At 51.6% G+C, this 21,028-nt stretch overlaps 1 protein-coding gene across 1 annotated transcript; it reads right to left on the bottom strand.

Annotated features, from left to right (window-relative positions):
* Positions 1-858: 858 nt before the first annotated feature.
* Positions 859-11,586, bottom strand: Paqr7 (progestin and adipoQ receptor family member 7). Its single transcript, XM_021643285.2, has 2 exons — positions 11,304-11,586; positions 859-2,753 (listed from the first exon to the last, which is right to left on the bottom strand). The coding sequence occupies exon 2, from the start codon at positions 2,742-2,744 to the stop codon at positions 1,707-1,709; it is 1,038 nt and encodes a 345-aa protein (XP_021498960.1). The 5' UTR covers positions 2,745-2,753; positions 11,304-11,586; the 3' UTR covers positions 859-1,706.
* Positions 11,587-21,028: the final 9,442 nt, after the last annotated feature.

Here is a 21,028-nt window from a genome sequence, read left to right on the forward strand (position 1 = left end):
CACAGAGAAACCCTGTCTCGAAAAATAAAACAAAGAAACAAACAATTGCAATTAAGGGGTGAGGATATAGCTTGTTTTTAAGAGTGCTTCTCTAGCATGCAAGGACCGCGTGAGTTCGAAGCAGAAGTAACAGTTTGTTATTATCATTTTTAATTATGTTTATGGGGGTGTACATATGAGGCATCCGTACCCCTGGAGCTGGAGTTACAAGAGAGTGTGAACCTCCCGACATGTGCTGGGAATCGAACTCAGATCCCCTGGAAGCGCAGTACACACTCTTAACCACTGAGCAGTCTCTCGAGTCCCAGGTGTCGATTTCTTATAAATTTTCATATGCATGCTTTTATGTAAGTTTTTATACATAAGTTGCATATGCATTACATGACGACCTTCAGAATATGTTATCCGTGGAGGGATATGTCCTAGCCACTTACTTAGTCATTTGCAGTGCTGGGGATTTAATGTGGGGCCTCATGCAGAGGCTCTGCAGGAGCTATTTCCCCAGTCCTTTCTTCGCTTTGAGACAGGATCTGTCTGTTTCTCAGGCTGGCACTCTACCAGTGAGCTTTGTCCCCAGCTCTTAGATTTTTAAACATGATTTTTTTTAAGTACTTCTAAAATTTACTTAGTAACAAAACTGCTCTTTAATCCCTCAAAATGCCAAATATGTATTGAATTGTACATACAATGTAACCCCAACATCAGTTTTACCCAATGGTAAAAGTGAAACAAGAACCTTTCAGGCTACACACACACACACACACACACACACACACCAGCACCCTGCAGCTTCCTTCAAATAAAACTGGTGGTGAACAGGGCCCCTCCCTGGAACAGGAGTCAAAACACAGAGGAAGCTATTGTCAAAGTCACTTTATTGAGTCTAGGCCACAGCAGGAACCAGAGGCCAGCTGTGCTCACCTCCAGCCCCACCCAGCTCCCTGCTTGGCATCTCTGGGTCTCAACCTAGATGTCCCCTTTGCCTGAAATGCCCTTCTAAGCTCAGTCTGCAAATTCCTTCTCGCTCTTCCCAGCCCAGGGTCCTGACTGCCCCAGGCAGGGCTGATTAGTCTGGTCTCTGAGTATCCCTTGACAGTTCCTTCCCGGGTAGAGCCTGGAGCCTCCGGGAACAGGGATCTGAGGAGACAGATCTCAGAATGGTGAAGGAGAGCTGTGGGAGAGGAGCTGGAGACAATGTGCAGGGCGTACAGGCCAGTGCGACCAAGGGACGCAGTCAGCGAAGGGCATCTTTTGTCTTTAGGGGATTCTCTGGAACCCAGGGATCCAGGCTGGGGTGCGGGGGACAGTACAGTTAAATGCTACCCATCTTTTTTGGCCTGTTTTCTTTTCCCTCCACCAATAAAATCTGGCAGAAGGTGGCTGCCCAGGCTTCCCCTCCCTCTCGGCTCAGATTGGACACTGGTCTAAGTCTTAACCCCCACCCAACAGCCTGGACCCCAACGCCGGGGTGGTAGCCAAAAATGAACCCCTACCCTCGACCCTGAAAGGAGGCCCCCTCATCTCTTCCCCTCCCAAGGCAGGGAGCTGAGCAGGGATTCGGCAGCTCCCAGCCAATGCCAAGGTCCGAGGATTGACTAGCACCACCTTGGCCGTTGAGCTTGTACGCTGGGAGTCAAGGCCTGCCAGATGCATCCGGAGCCAAATCCAGGCTTTTGTCCCTAGCGCCTCCTCCCACCCACCCGCTCTCATTTAGTCTTCTGATGGAGCCTGCGCCGCACCAGCTGGCTGAGGAGCAGGGCAGTGAGGAAGCTGCTCCCCACGGTGAGCAGGAAGAGGCCGGAGAAGTCGTGGGGCCAACGGGTATGCAGAGGCTCGTAGATGGGCCTCCGGGCCTGGTAGTCTAAGGTCACGGCCTCCAGCTGGGCCAGAGTGCACAGCACCAAGAAGACATGGAAAACTTGGTGGCCCTGTCCAAAGATGTGGCAGCTGCCGGGGAACCAACTCTCGGGCATGACGGTGGAGAAAAACGCAGCGGCCAGGAGGAAGAAAACCACTTGGCATTTGTGATAGAGGAGAGCAGGGTCGTCCTCGGCGGGCAGAGGGGACACGATGATGCGGTGCACCACGGGGCTGATGTCCAGCGCGTAGGCCAGCGCCGACGGCGCCTCCTGGAAGATGCGGCCCAGCAGGCCCGGCTTCTGGCTGTACTTGTTGTAGCAGGAGCCGGCGCAGGAGAGCCAGGCCAAGAAGGCGGCCGTGGGCAGGAAAATGGCCTGTACCTGGGCATGCCAGGAGGGCTCGATGGCATAGTAGAAGTGCGCCAGGGCACTGCCAAACTGGTACACGGCCACGCCCACATAATCCAAGAAGAAGAAGCTGTAATGCCAGAACTCGGACTTGGCCTGCAAGAGGTGAGCCAGGGTGCTGAAGGAGAGGTAGGTGAAGGCGGCCAGGACGATGATGAAGAGGGGCAGGGCGTGAGGGTCTTCCCAGAAGTCCACACTCCGCACCAAGACGATCAGCCGCAGCAGCAGCCCCAGGGCGGCCAGCAGGTGGGTCCACACATTTACCGCCTCATTGTGCCGCTGGAACAGCGTGCGGAAGTAGAAGCACCAGGACTGGTGCAGAGGCCGGTAGCCAGCGTAGATGTACGGCTTCCAGAAGACCGGTGGCACCTCGGCGCGGTCCACGGTGAACACCAGCTCCGGCTGCAGAGGCTTCGGGCCCGTGTGCCACAGACCCGACAGCAGGTGGCTGAACTTCTGGGCTATCGCCACCGCCATGCCTGCGGCCTGGGCAGGAAACCGGGAGGGAGGTCAGGGCAAAACCAGAACCCTTTCGTCTCTAGCCAAGGCTCTGATGCCCCAGGCTTCTCCTCTCTCCCACGCCCTGTCCTTAGGCTGAGTCTGAAGGCCAAAGGGTCACCCTAAAAAAATAGCCAAGCGTTCTCAGAACAGGGCCTGACATAGTGGGTGCTCGGGATGTGTTGAAGGGCCCCACTAACTCATCAGGCTCCCGGCCTCAGTGGGATCACCGCCCCGCACACCCAGCCCTTCAGACCCACCCATGCTGCAGGCGGGAGATGGGGGACAGGCTCTCTCAGCCCGTGAGCCTGTGCCACCATCCGTGTTCACCCCGAGTGGCAGTGACCTTCTTAACTGGCCCACTGTCTCTATCCGCAACCCACCCAGAGCTGCCGGGGGCTCCCACTGACCCTCCCCTCGGCGTAAACCAGCCCCTGCTTCCTTCTCCAGCCTCACTACCCCGCCAAGTGTTCATTATGGCAGCCTTTCCAGACTCCTGCCTCCTGCCATAGCTTTGCACGAGCTGCTCCCCACACTGAGGCATCCTCCCCATCTCACCTACTCCGCAAACTCCTATTCATTCCTCAAAACCTATTCCTTCTCTGTCCCCCTGACCTCTCTGCTTGAGTGCCCACCGTCAAACTGGTACACCTCTCACGGGCGTTAAGTGTGTTAGTGTGAGCAGAAAGAGGCTGGGCACTTTGTGGTCCTCTAGTGTGCAGGAAGTGACCTGCACTCAGTGTTTTCCGGGCGGAAGAACAGCATGATGAGTTCTGGGAGCACTTCAAGAGCCAGCTCCGGAGGCCACCTTCTCCTGACAGAAGTCTCAGGATCCATCCTGTAGAATCACCCTTTCCCTCAGCCCCGCCAGTCTCCTCTCTGATGCCCTTAGATCCTAATCCCAGACAAGCCAAGCTTAATCCCCTCCCCCGTCCTGGAACTCAGAGCTTGGGACTCTCCTGTTCTGATTCCCACCCAGCCTACATCACACCCCAGACCGACTTCCTTCCTTTTTTAGTCCTCTTTGCTGTTGCTGCTGCTGCTGCTGCTGTCGCACAGTGATATGAACTGGCAGAGACTGTGGCAGCAAGCACGAGGCCTGCACAGGTCTAAGCCAGATCTGGGGGGAACACTGGGAGGAAAAGTGAACACAGCCTAAACCCCGTGCCTAACTCAGAAGCTATCTTCAGCTGATAACGGCTCACAAAGGAAAATGTTGTGTTCTCCGATGGAGACTCACCGGGTTCGCAAACCACCCCTTAGGGCCAGACCCGGTGCCCGGCATTGACGGCCAATACAAAATGAACTCAATGGCCTTTTGTTGTTGTTATTGTTGTTGTTTGGGGGAAGGTTTTGTGGGATTTTTGTTGTTGTTGTTGTTTTGTCTCACAATGCTTTGTCTGGGCTTTCCCCCTCCTACATATTTCTTTTTGATTCTATAATATGATTTCTGATTTTTTTTAATGAGTTGTTTGTTGTTTTTTTTTTCTGTGTGTGAACGTGTTTGTCTTGTCATCTGTATGTGTTTCTTCTGGGTTTTCTGTGGTTTTTATTTTTCTGTTTGTCTGTTTTGTCCTGTTCTTTTTTTTTTTCTTTTTTAATTTTATCTTATTATTGTCTTAGATGCCTGTTTGTATTCTGGTGAGGAAAAGAAAGAAAGGGTGTGGTTCAGGGTGCTGGGGAAGTGGGGAGGGTGTGGGAGGAGCTAGGGGAGAGGAAACTGCAATCAGAATACATTATATTAAAAAAATCATATTTTCAGTAAGAAAGTATTTCCTCTATGACAAGAAAGAAAGAGAGAGAGAGCGAGAACATACTGAACACCAGCACTCCTTTCTCTCTGCTTTCTGTGGGTGCAATGGGACTGGCTGCCCTAAAGCACCTGCCACCGAGTCTTTCTGACCACGAGGGACTATGTACCCTCACACTGTGAGCCAAATAAACCCCTCCTCACTTGAGTTGCTTGTCTCAAGTATTTTGTCACAGAGAAAAGTAGCTGATGTTTATGACGACATGGTGACAGGTGTCATTTGCCAATAGACACAGCACATTTTCCCACTGCCTGCTTCTTAATCCAGGCTCGTCGTTTGTGCTGGCTAGTTTTATGCGAACTTGAAACAAGCTAGAGTCGTCAGGGAAGAGGGAGCCTCGATGGAGAAGATGTCCCTATAAGACTGGGATGTGGGAAAGCCTACAGGGCATTTTCTTGATTCGTGATTAATGGGGAAGGGCCCCCAACCCTGGCCACTCTTACCAACTTCTCTGCGGCTGGCTTGCCTCCTGTGTCACCCACTTGCACCTCCAGAACAACACCACTAACCTCAGACCTGAAGCAGGCCATCACGGTGTCTGCCGACTGTTTCCGTTGGCTTCCAGCAACCTAGACTCCCTCAGCGCTGTCCTCTTGATCTGCCCTGGGGAAGTCCTGGCTCACAGCCACTCCTCAGGAGCAAGACAATACCAACTCACAACCCCCGCCCCCCATTCACTAGACATGGTGGGTGCTAAACACAGAACCCAGAGTTATGGCTGAAGGACCTCCATTTTATGCTAAGCATCCATCTTGGTACCCATCAGCACTTTGCCTCTGACTCTAGTTTCTGGAAGATAAGCTCCCAGTGACCCCCACCCCAAAACATACATTTGTTGTGATCTAACTGCTTCTTTTGCTTCTGTTACTTGCAGACACACACACCCAAAGATTCCTTTGAGTTGGCAGAACAGAACAGTTCTCACTTACTTGCATAGTAAGAAGGTCTTTGAAGGTCTTTGTGTGGTTTCCCTCTTTAAACCTCCTCCATACCCCTCCACATCAATCTCAAATTTGAACTCAGAGATTGTTCATCCAGCTAGCAGCTAATCAATAAATCTTTTCATTATAACTGGATTCCGTCTATGGTCTTTCCCCAGGGACTACAAACTCTGTAACACCCAGAGGCAACATTCTAGGGGGAGAGAGGCCCCACGGATTGATTTCCATTAGAACACTAGCAGAGGCACACTACTCCATATAAATAGATCTATTTTCACACTTAGGGCCCTCTTCTGAGTCTACAGAGAGGGACCTCAAATCCAGGGGAAAGGAAGGAGCAGGGTCAGAGGTCAAGCCTGACCCAGATGGAAAGGAGTGAATATTGAGAGAGATCCTAGGGCATCTGGAGTGCTCTGCCAATCAGGCAGCCAAGCCTTGCCTATCCTGGACAGACAGCCCAGCACACTGCCCCCCCACACACACACATACACTAGGCCTCTCAAGTGCACTGGGTGCCTGGGGATGTTTGGACCCTGGGGCCAATGATATCTGCTGTGGAACTGTGCAAAGTCACCAAATGTCAGGTGTTAAGTGTCACTTGCACAGATGAGGGACACTAGGGGTGAGGCTTCCAAGGACCTGGAGGTATCTCGAGCGATGTCGCAGGAGGGTGGGGCTAAAAATACCTCTCTCCTCCCTTTCTTTCCGACTCCCACACTGGTAAAACGCAGGCTTGCCGTGTGCCCTCCCAGCCAGGTCTCAGCCACAGACAACCTCAGTGGCACACATATGATGCTGTCTGGTTTACCCAAGATCATACCACAAAGGAAGAACTAAGCCATCTGGTACCAAGTGGGTCTGGGAGATGGATAGGAGAGCAGGTGCACTTGGCTGGTTCCTGTCCTGATTCAGCGAGAATCAGAAGGGGAATTAAGAGCAAAGGGGTGGGCTAGAGAGATGGCTCGGTGGTTAAGAACACTGTCTGCTCTTCCTAACGACCCGGGTTCGGTTCCCAGAGCCCACATGGCAGCTCACAACTGTCTGTAATGCCAATTCCAAGTAATCTGAAACCTTCATATTAATGCACATAGAATAAAATTAAATTGTTTTTATTAAAAAATAATAAAAGGGTAAGCCACCACTGTCTTAGAAAGGCTTGTTGGGAGACGGGCTTCTGAGACATCAAATGTGACGCTAGATTCTGTAAAACACAAGTTCCATGACCTTGAACCACGGTGACTGACTCTGTAGTTCTTAGCTCCCTTTGTGGGAATGACAAAATTACACACCTTATTGATTGCTACAGAGAATTAAATGACTGGAGCTAAGTCTGAGTACCACTGAGGGACTCAGTAAATCACTGCTGCCATTTTCGTGAGTACTAGTAGAATGGCTAGAAAAAGCCACCGCCTGAGGTCAGCTTGACGGAAATTCTTCCAGAATCTGTCCTTGAGCTGGGAGTACGGCCCAAAACGTCCAAGGCCCAAGGTCCCACCCCGCATCCCAACAAAGACCAAAACTTTCAGTCTGTGCCAATGGATCTGGGGATGGGGTCAGAAGGTTACCTGTAGCCTAGCCTGACATGGTGGTACCCACCTCTAATCTCAGCACTTGGGAGGTAAAGACTTGAGAATCAGAAGTTGAAGGTCATCCTTGGCCATATAGCACACACAAGGCCAGTCAGGGCTACATGATACCCTGTCTTGGGGAAGGGGGTGGTTAACTGTCTCCTGAAACATTTACCTGATCCTTAGGCACATATTTAAGGACCAGGCCAGAGTTTGGACTCCTGAGGACACCGACCTATTTAATAATTAAATTTTTCTCAGCAAGGACCATTCGGGGTAACGCTTCTGGATTCCAAGAGCCCTGAAAACTGGCACTTTGCCCACAGACCCAGAAAAGGTGCCTGGGAAGTGACGTCCCCAGGGAAAGGGGTCTTTCTATCCCATCTGTCCTATCACAGAGCTAGAGGACACCAAAGGACAAACGGTGTAAGCAGGGCTGCCCGAAGATATACGGCCTCAGGCTAGAGAGATGCCTCCGTAGCTAACAAATATGCACTGCTGTCCCAGAAGATCTGAGTTCAGTTTCAGGTACTCACAGGCTTACACCTGCCTGTACCTCCAGCGCTAGGGGGATCTGATACCATCTTCCACACGACTGACATCTATACTCACACGTACACAAACCCACATGCAGAAATACACATAATTATAAATAAAATAAATCTTTTTTTTTAAGGTATATGGCCTGGCATGGCAATAGATTGTCAAGAAGAAGGCAGAATCCAGGTCCTCCCACCCTGCTTCTCCAGGCCTGCTAACTCACGCTCCTTTCTTCTAAACTCCAGGTCACCCTCTTCCCCTTCTCTTCCAAGGTTTATCAACCCTAACTTCTCCTGGGGACTTCCTTCCTCTTTGCTGGTACCGTCTGGCTGGCTGTGGGTCATCTGGAGAAAGTGGTATTTGGAGAGATGGAGTCCTGGCCACTCCCATGCTTACTAACCTCAACCACCAGGCCACCCCGGCAGAACAGGGAACATGGGAATGATGGGCACCCTGCTTTGCTGTTCCAACCACACAGATGCCCATGGAGGAAAGCAAGCCTAAAGGCCACTGTGAAGAAGACAGGGCCACTGTCTGAAGAGTGGGTGTCTGCTATTTAACAATGAAGAAGTCAAATATCTGGGTTTTGTGTGGGCGTGGAATCTGAAGTCTGCTGCTTGCTGGCTTGGTAACTTTGTGAGAGTTCCTTTCCTTCTTCTGAGCTGGTTTCCTCAGAGGCTAAAAAGAGCTGCCATTGGGCTCTTGGAAAACTGTCAGCACTTGATGCTTGGTGTTGGCCCTTGAATTGGCCCCGCTGTTTCTGTTAGGATCTCCTTGCTCAGCCCTGGGTGGCCTGGACAAGTCCCTTTCACTTTTTTTGTTTGTTTGTTTGTTTTGTTTGTTTTGTTTTGTTTTTTTAGGGGAAAAAATGAATTCACCAACTTCAAAGCTTCCTGGGGCCCTGTGACATTCCACCAGTAGTTATTTTGGGCCCACAGAAGAGGGCTAGTGAATTAGCATGGCCCTCAGGTGCTTCAGGCCTCTCTAAATAACCAAGGTCAGCAGGCTTGGTTATCCCTGTACTCCTTTACCTCCTTGGCACCCAAAGCATTCATTGTTGCTTTGTGTATCTTGACTGTTCCGCACATTATCCTAAAGACTCTTTTATCTTGCCATGGAGGACAAGGTTTGGCCTCGTTAGATAAAGAGAATAAAGCCAGGATTCAGAAATTACACAATGTACAAATGTCCTTTCTCCCTTCATTCTTTTCTCTCCCTTATTCATTCCTCTATCCTTGCTTTCTTCCTTTGCTCTTTCTTTTTGTGCGTTTGTGTCGAGTGAAAGAACTCAATGTGAGGGTCTGTGTTGAGTCTGTGTCCTCTGCCACACTCAACCCTATTTTGAGGCAGGATCTCTCCCTGAACTTGGAGTCCAGCAGTTGGGCTAGACTGACTGTCCAATGAGCCCCCTAAGGCCCAGCCCTGCCCTGGTGTTGCCAGTATTTTTCTAATGTGAGTGCTGGGGATCTAAGCTCAGTTCCTCTTGCTTACTCAGCAAGCACTTTTCTGGCTTAACCTTCTTTGACCTTTTCAGACGGGATCTCACTGTGTTGCTTAGGATGCCCTCAAAGCACGATGCCCCTGCCTCTGCCTCCTGAGTGCTGGGATTTCAGGGGTGCACCACCACGCACACCTAATTTTTCATGTCTCTGTGAACCTGTTATAAAATAGATAAGCCTTGGCCAGATGGTGGTGGCGCACACCTTTGATCCCAGCGCTTGGGAGGCAGCGGCAGGTGGATCTCTGAGTTCCTGAGTTTGAGGCTAGCCTGGTCTACAGAGCAGGTTCCAGGAAATCCTGGGCTATATAGAGAAACCCTGTCCCCAGAAACCAATTACATACTTACATATGTATATATATATATATATATATATATATACATATGTAAGTATGTATATATATATATATATAGAGAGAGAGAGAGAGAGAGAGAGAGAGACTGAGGCAGGAGTACTGAGAGTTCCAAGCAGAAGGGAAGAATCTCTTGAGCCCAGGAGTTCAAGGCTCATATGGGGAAAACAACAAGACTCCTATCTACAAAAGATAAAGAATAGCAATAAGAAGTCTAGCCAGAGTTAATATTGGGACTGTAGGAGGCACACCCTCCAGGAGGTGTTCAGAGGAGAAAACAAGCCATGGAGGACCCCAAATGGCTATGGTTAGGTGCTACAGTTAGTCAGTTAACTCACTTTCCCATGTTTCTACACCTTCAAGCCCCAGGTCCACCTGGTGCCCTGGGCCTTAGGGCAAGATAATGCAGCATTTGTCTAACTGATTGTCAACCTTTGTAAGGCTCTAACTCCAGAAGCAAGCGCTCCAGGCAACCTGCATTGGACAAGCTCTGGCAGGCCTTAGGATCTCTCAGCAACCAGGTCACCTCCCTCTTTGCAAACCAATTCTCCAATTCAGCTCAACCAGTTTAAAGAAAAAGCCACCTCCGTGTCTTCCAGGACCGAACAGAAACCATTTGTGTTTGTAATCACACTGTGGGCCTTCATTTGTACTCAGAAATGTGATTAGAATGCAATGAGTAGTTTTAAAGGAAATTCTTCCCCAGAGCTCAGACATCCCACTGCTTCAAGGAGAGAGAACCCTGAAATGGGGAAAGAGCCCAGAAAGGTTGGATGAGCTAGCTGCAGTCACTCAGTACAGGACATGGGAAAGGGACCTGAACCACACTACTGCCCAGCAAGGAGGCTGGAAAGAGGGTACCCTTTCGCCAACGGGGGGGAGGGGGGCTCTGAGGCACACGGTGCTCCTGACAGGACCTTCAACATGGTGTCCCTAAATGTCCAACAAGAACAATCCAGCTTGGAGAATCCACCAAACCTCCAAGGGCATGGCCCAAGGCAGCCTCTGAGGTGCAGGGGCTGCTAGGGAAATTCCTCCAGGTTAGTGTTGGGGGTGTTAAGGCCTTGTCTCTGTCCCTACTTAGGGCAATCTGGCTTTCCTGACACTAAGGGAGGGATCCAATATTCTGGCCTGGTATCCCTCCCTAGTGATTGCCTCAGAATTCTCCAGAAGGGAATTCTTCTCTCTCTCTCTCTCTCTCTCTCTCTCTCTCTCTCTCTCTCTCTCTCTCTCTCTCTCGTTCCTTCTTGCCCATTATCACTTCGCTCCTAGAGTGCAGCACCACTGCCTGAGAGGCTGTTCCTTGCTGTTCCTTGGCTGTGAGTGCGCCTTCAGGCTGTCTCCCTTGCCTACCTTCCGCACAGACTGTACTGAAGCGTTCACTTCATCCACCGAGCTCAAAGGCTCCGGCCCTGGTCCTCCTTCCTTCCCCGACACTCTGCCTCTGGTCCCCCCCCCCCCATAATCCTTCTGCTCTCCCCCAACACCCTCCCCGCCGCTATGATGACCCCCCTTTCCCCGCTCCTCCCGCCCTCCCTGGGGTGACCTCAGACTTTGCTTCTTCCTACCCCCTCCTTGCAGCTGATTCCCCTGGCGGCCTCTCCCCACCCCTGCCGGGATGTGCTCCCCTACGTGACTGTACAGCTGCCAGGGTCCTGCTGTCCTGAGCCTCCCCGCCCCCCTCCCGCTACCTGCCCACTTCCGCCACTGGGCACCGAGCACATGCGGAGCTAGGAGCACGCTCCCAACCCTCGTGCCCGCGGGACGACCTCTCTGCTCCCAGCCAGGGGCCCAGCCCAGCGCTGGGATCTCCAGGGGCAGCCTCACCTGTTAACCGGAGCAGAGCTGAGAGCTGTCTACTGCGTCCCGGCGTTGGACTCGCAGATAAAGGGGCGGCGGCCACGCCCCAGCCCGGAGGGCGGCGCTGGGCACCCGGGGCTCGGCCACCTCCTCCAGCGTGCAGCTTCCCAGCTTGGCGTTATGCAAGCTAGGGCTGCAGGAGGGGTCACTCCCCGACGCGTCCCAGGGCTTCCTGTGGTCACAGTACAGTCTGAAACAGGAGGCCCAGCGAGCCTAGGCTCGCAGATGGGGCTGCAGACTCCAGCTCGGTTTGAGGGTTTGAGCACTTCCCCAAAGCGCAGGCTTCAGTCTGGTGATGGTTGCAGGAGAGTGGGCTGGGTGTTCTCACAAGAGCTCTGAGGCCCGCCTGAACTCACCACACACCAGGCATCCCTCGCTGGGCTATGTAATCCACATGTCACTCTGCCCGGGGAGCTGCACCCCAAGCTGGCCTTTCTGGCTTATCAAGGTCTCACCGCAAGACCTCTGACTTCAATATTTCTGTCCTCATCTGTCTAGAGCTCTGTCAAAACACCCACTCTCGATTGGAACTTCCCCCTCCAGGTCTAGTCCCAGCAAAGAAAGCGAACAGAACCCTGTGTTTTTAAAGGCAGGTGGGCCTGCAGTCAGTAAATCCTGGCTCTCGGCACCTCTTCCTGAGGAGCGCAGGGATCCGTGCCTAACGAGAACGAACGGAGACCCAGACTGAGTCTTGAGTGACTTGAGGGTGGCTAGGGCTGCCCTTAGTGGGCTCTTGAGTCTGGTGTCCTGGCACATTAACCTGGAGACCGGTGCTACCCCGGCTCACCACGTGACCATGGACAAACCTCGATCTCTGGGCCTCGGTGTTTTGGAGGTGACAGTACCACTTGACAAGGTGGTTAGGGTTGGGTCAAATGGTGGGCAGGAAGCGCCTTGGACACGGTAAAATGTGTATTTCGCTCTGTACTGTGATGGAGCATACAAGCTTAACGTAATAGTTTGAAACTGGCCTCTCAGTCAATGAGTTCAGACAAACGTCTACTTTTCCTAACCCTCCCAGCTACTCTGGAGGCTGAGGCAGGAGAATTGTTTGAGCCTGGGAGTTCAAGGCCAGCCTGGGCACCATAAGGTGACCTCAATAGCGTGAATAAAAACTAAAGACTTGCAGGATGGAGGAGGCGGCGGCACAGGCCTTTAATCCCAGCACTCTGGAGGCAAGGGGCTAAATCTCTGAGTTTGAGGCCAACCTGGTCTATGGAGTGAGTTCCAGGACAGCCAGGGCTATGCAAAGAAACCTTGTCTCATAAAAGCAAAACAAAAACCAGACACTAAAGGTTGAGCTCAGTTTGCTTTTATTTGTTTTGTTTTGTGTTTTCTTGGTGGTGGTGGTGGTGGTGGCGGCCTTTTTGTTTTGTGTTTGTTAATTTGTGTGTTTTTAAAGATAGAGCCTCATGCAGTTCCTGCCTGGAACTCACTCTGTAGCAAAGGCTGGCCTTAAACTCCAGATCCCCCTGGTTCCACCTCCCATGGGCTGAGGTTGCAGGCATATATCACCACATCCCTTCTTAGCTTGTGTTTTAAATCCACAGTTTATACTTAATGTTCTTGGCATGTGGCAAGCCATGAGCCAAATAACCTCTCTTGATCCAAACAATCCTTTGAAACAGATACTGTGTCTAACCAACTTTACACATGGGGGAAGTGAGCTCCGAGCAGTGGGAGGGTCTTCTCTACGATCTTGTTTAAACCTTAAGCACTTCTTTGAGGTGCTTTGAGGTGCTGTTTTATGGATAGAAAAGTCAAGGCTAAGAGCCAGGAAAGAGGCATCCCAGCTCAGGCCACTGTAGATGTGTGTGGCCTAGGCCTCCGAGGGAGGGGGGGCGCTGCTTGCAAGACAGAAGTCATTTAGCCGTGACACTCTGCTTCGGATATCTAGGAACCCAGTGACTCAGTAAGGACTGAGGTCAGCCGTGGAGAGCCACGCAGAGCCCCTCATGTATGCTGTTGATCTGTGGCACATTCTGGCATCATCTCTGTCTGTGGCTGAGCAAACAGGTTCCAGAGTACAAGCTTAGGAGGTGCCTAGTGGCCGAGCACTGGGCCTGGCTCCAAGCCAGCTCTTATCTGTGGCTCAGAACTGGTCTGAAGGAGTAACCTCCCTTCTTGTGTCTTGCTAGGCAGCAACTCCTGTCCCCCGCCCAGGCAGCAGGAAAACAGCACCACCTCCCACAGCTCGGCTCAAGCCCTTCTTTGAGGCAAGGACTCGATGTTCCGGAAGCACAGACCCCCCAGAATCATTTGAGCTCAGAACTCCGAGGTCTCATGGGTAGCTGTGTGTCATCCAGTTGTCTCAGATCCTAGGCATGAGGTCTCCAGTGAGACTGGAGTCCTGGGCCAGCCCCCTTCAAGTCCCTAACGGAAGTCACAGGCCTCAGGAGGCACGTTCTGAATTATCAGGCTTCAAAGTGCTCATGGTAAGAGGATGAACAGGTGGCCCCATGCTGGCCCCAACAAGGTGGCACATTCATGAACTCTGTGATGCACATACCCTCTCTGGATGCATCTCCACCATGACACAGAGAGAGACAGAGAGAGAGAAGGCATTGCAAAGGAGAGAATGAGATAAAAGATGTGAAGGGCTCACGCATCCTGGCCTGTGGGAGCTCAATAAATGACATGGTAGAGTGTAGGACTCAGCTCGTCTGTCCCGGAGATTATAAGTGGGGATAGATTTGACCCCACAGACAACCAGGGATAAACTGCCTCTCAGCTACCAAGGTCTCCTCATGCTGTGGTGCTCCCCAGCTATAAAATTATTTCATTGCTACTTCATAACTGTACTTTTGCTACTGTTATGAATTATTACGTAGATATCTGTGTTTTCCTGTGGTCTTAGGTGACCTCTGTGAAAGGGCTGTTTGACGTATGGTGGGGGAGTCGTGACCCACAGGCTGAGAACCACTGTAGTGTGTCTTCCGGTCCGTCTGCATTAAGGTCGGTAAAGCTTCACCTCTTTGAGATGTGGATCCCCTGCTGCAGCCAGGGCTTGAACTTGGCTCTGTCGGGGCCTCAGTCACACGGTGTTTGTTCTGCAGCTGGCATGCTATGCATGCTGACCTGGCCAAGATCGGCAGTGGCCACTATGCCGTGGGGCTTCCTGAAGGCGCCCTGTGTGGCTATCTGGGGCCTGTGAGACCGAGCACAGGACAACATTCCTGATGGCGCAATAAATGGAAAGGGTGGGTTCCTACTCTAGAATGAGAGCCATCTTTGCCACAGCCTTTCACCAGGTATTTGTTGGCACAATTGGGGCCCTCTCAGGTTTCCGAGGAGGTTATCACTCGTCTGACACCATTTGGCCACCTTCTGTCCCAAGTCAAAGATGAATCCCTGCCAAAGTCAGGGACGCCTCCGCCAAAGTGATGAATTGGGTACAATATTGGTGACACTGGGCGGGCAGCCCGTAATGAAAGGATCTTAGGTCGTGCTCTAGGAGAAAAGATTATTGCTTTAAAATATTTTTTTAACATTGTGTGTGTGTGTGTGTGTGTGTGTGTGTGTGTGTGTGAGAGAGAGAGAGCTGTGGAAGTTAGCATACAACATATAAGAGTCTATTCTCTCTTCCCATCTCATAACTCTCAGACATTGAACTTATGTCCATCAGGGCCTTTGCCCACTGAGCCATCTTGCCTGCCCAAATGCCTATTATCTCACTCTTCACTTCCCCACCAACTCCTGCTCAAAATGAGAAAAGCAAAATTAGCCCTGGAAGGTTGAGGTTTCAGCTCCATTACTGAAGGCCTTCTGGCCTTACATGCAACAAAGCCAGGACAGAAACCCGGGGGTCTAGCCGAAGGCTGTCATGGCAGCCACTGGGGGCAGGATGAGTTCCTTGAGGCTCCCCAAGTCCTCCGGAGCAAAGAGGACTTCTGGTAGAGGAGACCGCACATCCAGAGGCTGAGGACTGTTAGTGAATGGATTAGGGAGCTGTGGGCCGGAAATAAGGCTGAGCTTCTGGAGGACGGAAAGGAGAAATGGCAGAACTCAGGAGAGAGTAGGATAGGACGGGACAGGGGGCCTCAACAAGCCAGGTGGCCCCTGTGACAACATGGCTTCTAATCTGTGTGTGTGATAGGCCCCAGGATGGTGGCAGGCTATTGCCTAAGCAGCAAGCCTTCCTGCCTCCACCTGCCTGGGCCCTGGAGGAGACAGACGTACAGTGAGATGTGGGAGTACAAAGGCCAGGAGTCTCATTCTGACTCCACGCTCAAAGATACAACACCTGCCCAGTCCCAAGACCTTTGCACTTCTTGCGATGTTCCCTGGGGTATGTGGGGAGGTCACCTGAGGTGCCTCAGACGGGACTGACAGCTGAATCTGTGGGGCCTGTGCGGGATCAAAGTACCAAACTTAAGATTTCAAGATGGCAATGCAGAGTCCCTTCGTCAGCCCGGGGACGGGCCATGCACAGGACTCTGCTGGCCACACTGTCCCAGGGAGCGCCCTGCCAGTCTGACCTTCGCTCACACAGATCGTAGAGGGTCCCCTGCCCACCTCAGCTTCCATCAAGGGCTTCCGCCCCCAGAAGTGAAGAACTGATTCTGCCCCACCCCCACCAGGGATGTCAGCTCTTGGGTGGACCCTGGTCACTGCTGTATCCCAGAACATTCTTGAAACCCAGGAATTAGTCTGTAAAGATTAACTTGAAGGAGGGAGGGAGGAAGAGAAGGGGAGCAGGGGGGGGGACTTCAGGCCTGGAGTTGATCTAAGCTTGAAAAAGCAGATACTTGACTAAAAGTCAAATTGCCCAATTTGTGACTTAAAGCCCCTGGAGGTGGGGCTGAAGAGATACAGCAGTTAACGCTAAGTTCACTGGCTGCTGTTTTAGAAGACCCGGGTTCAATTTCCAACACCCACAGAGCGGCTGTCAACTGTTAACTCCAGTCCTAGGGGGTCTGACACCCTCTTCTGGCCTCTGCGGGTACTGCATGCAGGTGACTCACGGACATAGAAATACCCGAACACGTTAACAAACTTTAGTTCCAGGCTCTCCAGGGCTACATACAGAGTGAGACCTTGTCTCAGAAACAAAATTAATACTTTATGAAGTTATTGGGAGCATTTTTCTTAAAAAGTCTTAGTGTCAAGTTACAGGGACCTTGAGGGATTAGGACCAGGGAACAAGAACCAGCCCACAAGAAGTATCCCACACAGGTACTCGGGGCCAAAGGCACAGGGAACCGTTTCCTCTGGAACTAGGGATCCCAACTTACTGAGAGTCCTGGACCTTCAGGCACATTCATCCCCAACCCCTTTGTCTACACAAATGGCTAAATTCCCTTCAGTGTTTGGAACCCTGTCTCTCATTCCTTGGGTGCACACAGCCACACCCTCACACCCCTCTAAGTGGCTCCCTGTGTCCCCAGAGTTTAACTGGCCTGCCCAGACTCCTGCCATAGACCTGTCAGTTCCTGACCTTTCACCCACATCGTTTTTGTTTAAGCCAGAGTATCTATGTAAGGCAAAGTCCTAGGAGCTGGCCTGTTGGGTCAAAGGGAAATGATTTGGCTGGCTGCGGGGTAGAGCAGAGAACCTGGCTTCAGAGTTTCAGGGAGGAGGGTGTCGCGCTCTGCTGCATTTGCACAGACTCATGGAGCTCTTCTGAGTGGGGCTCAGATCTTCGTCAATATACCCGGAGGAAGGGTCTGGGAAGACCACTCAGCAGTCAAGGGCTGCTGTCTCAGCCCCACAGAGACAGAAGGCATCAGATGCCTGGGAACCAGAGCTACATGCAAATGTCAGCCACCGTGTGGGCGCAGAGAATCACACTGCTCTTGCATTTTCTGCAAGGGCAGCAAGCGTCATCTCCCCTGGTGCGTTTTTTTCTTTCCTTCCTTTGTTTCTTTTGAAATAGGGTTTAGCTTGGAAAGCACTCTTTAGACCTGGTTGGCCTTGAACTCACAAAGATATGCCTGCCTCTCTGCCTGCTGAGGGCTGAAACTAAAAACATATGTCACCATGTCCTGCTAAAAATTCGTTTCTTATTTTTCAGTGTGTGTGTGTGTGTTTGTGTGTGTGTGCACATGCACATGCGGGTACCTAGAAGGCGAGAGGAAAGCTAATCTCCTTACCATGGGGGTTAAGATCTGAAGTCAGGCCCTCTGGAGGAGCAGAAAGGACTCTTAACCTTCCAGCCCCAAAGACCAGCTGGGTTTTAAAGCAGCAACCCTCAACTGCCGTGCCCGTGTGCTGTGAGTCTAGGTGCGCTCTCTCTATGTCTCCCCTCTGGGCCCAGGGAAGACTAAAAAAGGAGAGAAAACATACACATGCATTAATATGGAATCAGGGGGGTAATTACAGGAATGTGATTATGTCACATTTACCTGCCTACAGGGGAGGGGAAGAATAGGGGAAAGTAGACTGCTTAAGGGAATAAGTGGGGAGCGGCCAGGTGGTGGTGGCGCATGCCCTTAATCCCAGCGCTCAGGAGGCAGAGGCAGGCGGGGCTCTATGAGTTCGAGGCCAGCCTTGTCTACATAGTGAGTTCCAGGACAGCCAGGGCTACACAGAGAAACCCTGTCTAAAAAAAAAAAATAATAATAATAAAATAAAATAAATAAGGACAGACATGAACATCCACAATAATTCTTGAACTTTGAATGAACCCAAGAGACACATGTTTGTTCACGAGCGAAGTCCATCCAGCTGTGGCCCCTGGTCTTGGCTTTTTCCAGGTAGGTGAGAAGATCTTAGGGTATGAACAGAGGTTAACTTTGACGCTCTGGTCTCCATCCATGTGATCCAGGGAATTTCTCCCACTGTACTTGCAAGGAGCAAGGGAAGTGAGAAAGACCTGGGATCTAAGCCTACTTTTTAAGACCTTTAATCACCTTTATAGTAAACATCTCAATGTGATTTTGGTTTGGTTTTTTTGTTTTTTGTTTTTTTTTTTTTTTGAGACAGGGTTTCTCTATGTAGCCTTGGCTGTCCTGGACTCGCTTTGTAGAGCGGGCTGGCCTTGAACTCACAGAGATCTGCCTGCCTCTGCTTCCCTGAGTGCTGGGATAAAAGGCGTGCACCACTGCGCCCAGCCTCAATGCGGTTTTTAAAACAACTGTATTTGGAGAGGCATCATTCTCTCTGCTGTAGAGCAGCACGTGTCATATGTCCTAGTTGGTCAAACTAAGTCGTGCAGGCTCACTGACTTCTGGGAGAAAGAAAGAAAGCACAGAGGGAGGACAGATAAGTATTGAGCAGTCATGGCTTAGTCACTAGCACTCAGAAACAGCTAGACTTGGCCAGGCTTCCCTTTCCTACCTGGAAAAGGCTCCTGAGGTAAGTGGCCAGGCAAGTGTCCTGCCTCTGGGCCACAAGCTCGGCCCTAAACAGAGGATACTTCCCAGGTTCATTGTCTGGTTTCCTGAGGCCTGGCAGAGTTTAAGTCAGGCCCTGGCTTTACTGGTTTCCTGTTTGGAACTGAGAGCGCCCAAACTGGGAATCTTTCATAGACTGGCAAAGTCCGGGAGGATCCTTTGATCAGAGACAGTTCGCAGCTGAAGAAACGGCCTAGAATAGAGGGCCTCAGCAGTGCTCAGGCACCTGGTAGGTCACCAACACCCAGCAAGGTGCTGGCTTCCCTTGGGGACTACCAAAGAACCCACCGAATGAGTGAAATCTGGCCTGGTGCAGGAATCCTTCGTTTGCTTCCTCGAGCCCTGGGACTCTCCTGGAATTTGCTCTGTAGACTAGGCTGGCCCCGAACTCATGGAGATCTGCCTGCCTCTGCCTCCCAAATTCTGGGGTCAAAGGCCTTTGCTACCACCACCCGGCCCTAACTGAACCTTTTCATAGTCCAAGCCTTTTGGGCGCGGAAGGCGGATCCTGTTTGCTGTTTTCCCCTGTCTAAAGCTCTGCCTGCTTTGCTCAGGAGTAGCTGAGGCAGGAGGCACATTGTGCCAGCCCTCCCCGACCCCTTCCTCCTCCTCGTTTTAGCAGAAGAGGGTCTCGCTCTGTGGGCATGCGCTCCTGCGGTGCTGGGGATGAACGGAGGGCAAGCACACTACACACACACTCTAGAGTGACATCACCCATCCCTCAGCTTCTCCTGTCACTTATTATATGTGTATAAGCAGGGTCTCAGGTAGCCCAGGCTGGCCCGGAACGCCCTACATCAGTGGTTCTCGACCTGCCTGATGCTGTGAACTTTTAATATAGTTCTTCCTGCTATGCTAACCCTCAACCATAAAAATCGCTTCATGTGTACTTTACGGCTGTAATGCAGCATAACATCTGATATGTACGATAGCCGATGTGCAACCTCCAAGGGGGTCATGACCCACAGCTTGAGAACCGCTGCTCTAAGAATGGCGGTTCCTCTCTGGTCCTCCCCCACCTCCCCAAGTACTGGGATTACCGATATGAGTCACTTGCTCGTCCTGCTGTGACTGGCTTCGTCATCTCTGCACCTTGCTTCCGAAGGTAGCCGTGCAAGGAGGAAAAGATGAGATGTAGAATAAGGCTTTCATCGACCTGTGATTGGGCCTGGCCACCTCTGGATTGACCGGACCCAAAGGCTGATCCTGTGCACCTTCTGCACGAACATACAGCTGCCACAGGATAGCCTTGCTTGGGCGAGGCCCTTTCAGAAGATGCACAGCCTCCGCGCACAGCCATCTCTCTGCTGAAGGTTCTACTGGCCAGCAGCTGGAAGCTGAAAACAGACAGGAATCAAGGGAGGGAGGGAACAGCTCGTCACTCCACGCCAGAAGCCCAGGCACCTTCCATAGTACTGAGAGAGACCCCCTCCCTGTCACTGTTCCAGAGGCACTGGTACTCACAGGAGAGACATAGTCTCCATCTCAAAATACACACGTTAGGATTTGTGGGTTGGGACATGAGGCTCTACATAAATCCTATAAGGTAGTGTAGGAAGCAGAGAGAGTTGGGGGCAGGAGCAGCTACTTTTGAAGGCTCTCGCCTCTCTCCACTATGAAAGCCAGAACATCTTGCTCCCATCACAGGCTTTTAGGAGTGGCTGTGCCCTTTGCACAGGTTGGGCAGTATCCGCTCCTCCTCAGAAACGGTTAGGTCAGCACTTTTATGGCCCAGCCTCCAGCCCCGTCCACAGATGGTTAAGCTGAGGCAGAGACACAGCCAGAGGAACTGCTTTTTGTGAGAACCTAAGTCTGCCTGTCCTCTTTCACATCCAGGGTCCTCTCGCCCAGGCTGCTCAAGGTCACTGACATCATCACCAGTAAATATTTAAGCACCCAGTGATCGGGGTGCAGGTCAGATCGGGTCACCCAGACGGCCTGGAGAACAAAGGGCAGAGACAGAGACAGGATTGCTCAGGCAAGGTCTGAGCTGAGGCCGGGGTGTAACAATCCAGAAAATAACCCTGGGAGCAAGACACACTAACAAAAACAAAATACAAAAGCCAGCCGTGTTGGCACGGGCCTTTGATCCCAGCATTCAGGGAGGCAGAGGCAGGCGGATCTCTGTGAGTTCAAGGCCAGCCTGGTCTACAAAGCAAGTCCAGGACAGCCAAGGCTACACAGAGAAACCTTGTCTCAAAAAGCCAAAAACACTCAGTTCATCTACCACCCAGAGGCCAAGGATCAGGAGCCACTAATTCAAGCTCTTACCTTAGAATGGAACCACCTCAGGGCAGTCCTAGGTGTTTCAAGTTTGATCAAAGTGGGAGCAACCTGGGCATCCACTGTGGTTTTGTC

This window comes from Meriones unguiculatus, chromosome 3 (assembly GCF_030254825.1).
Source record: "Meriones unguiculatus strain TT.TT164.6M chromosome 3, Bangor_MerUng_6.1, whole genome shotgun sequence".
Classification (NCBI taxonomy): domain Eukaryota; kingdom Metazoa; phylum Chordata; class Mammalia; order Rodentia; family Muridae; genus Meriones; species Meriones unguiculatus.

Excerpts from the sequence above, each read along its gene's own strand:
- Paqr7 (XM_021643285.2), bottom strand. The coding sequence starts at position 2,744 with ATGGCGGTGGCGATAGCCCAGAAGTTCAGCCACCTGCTGTCGGGTCTG.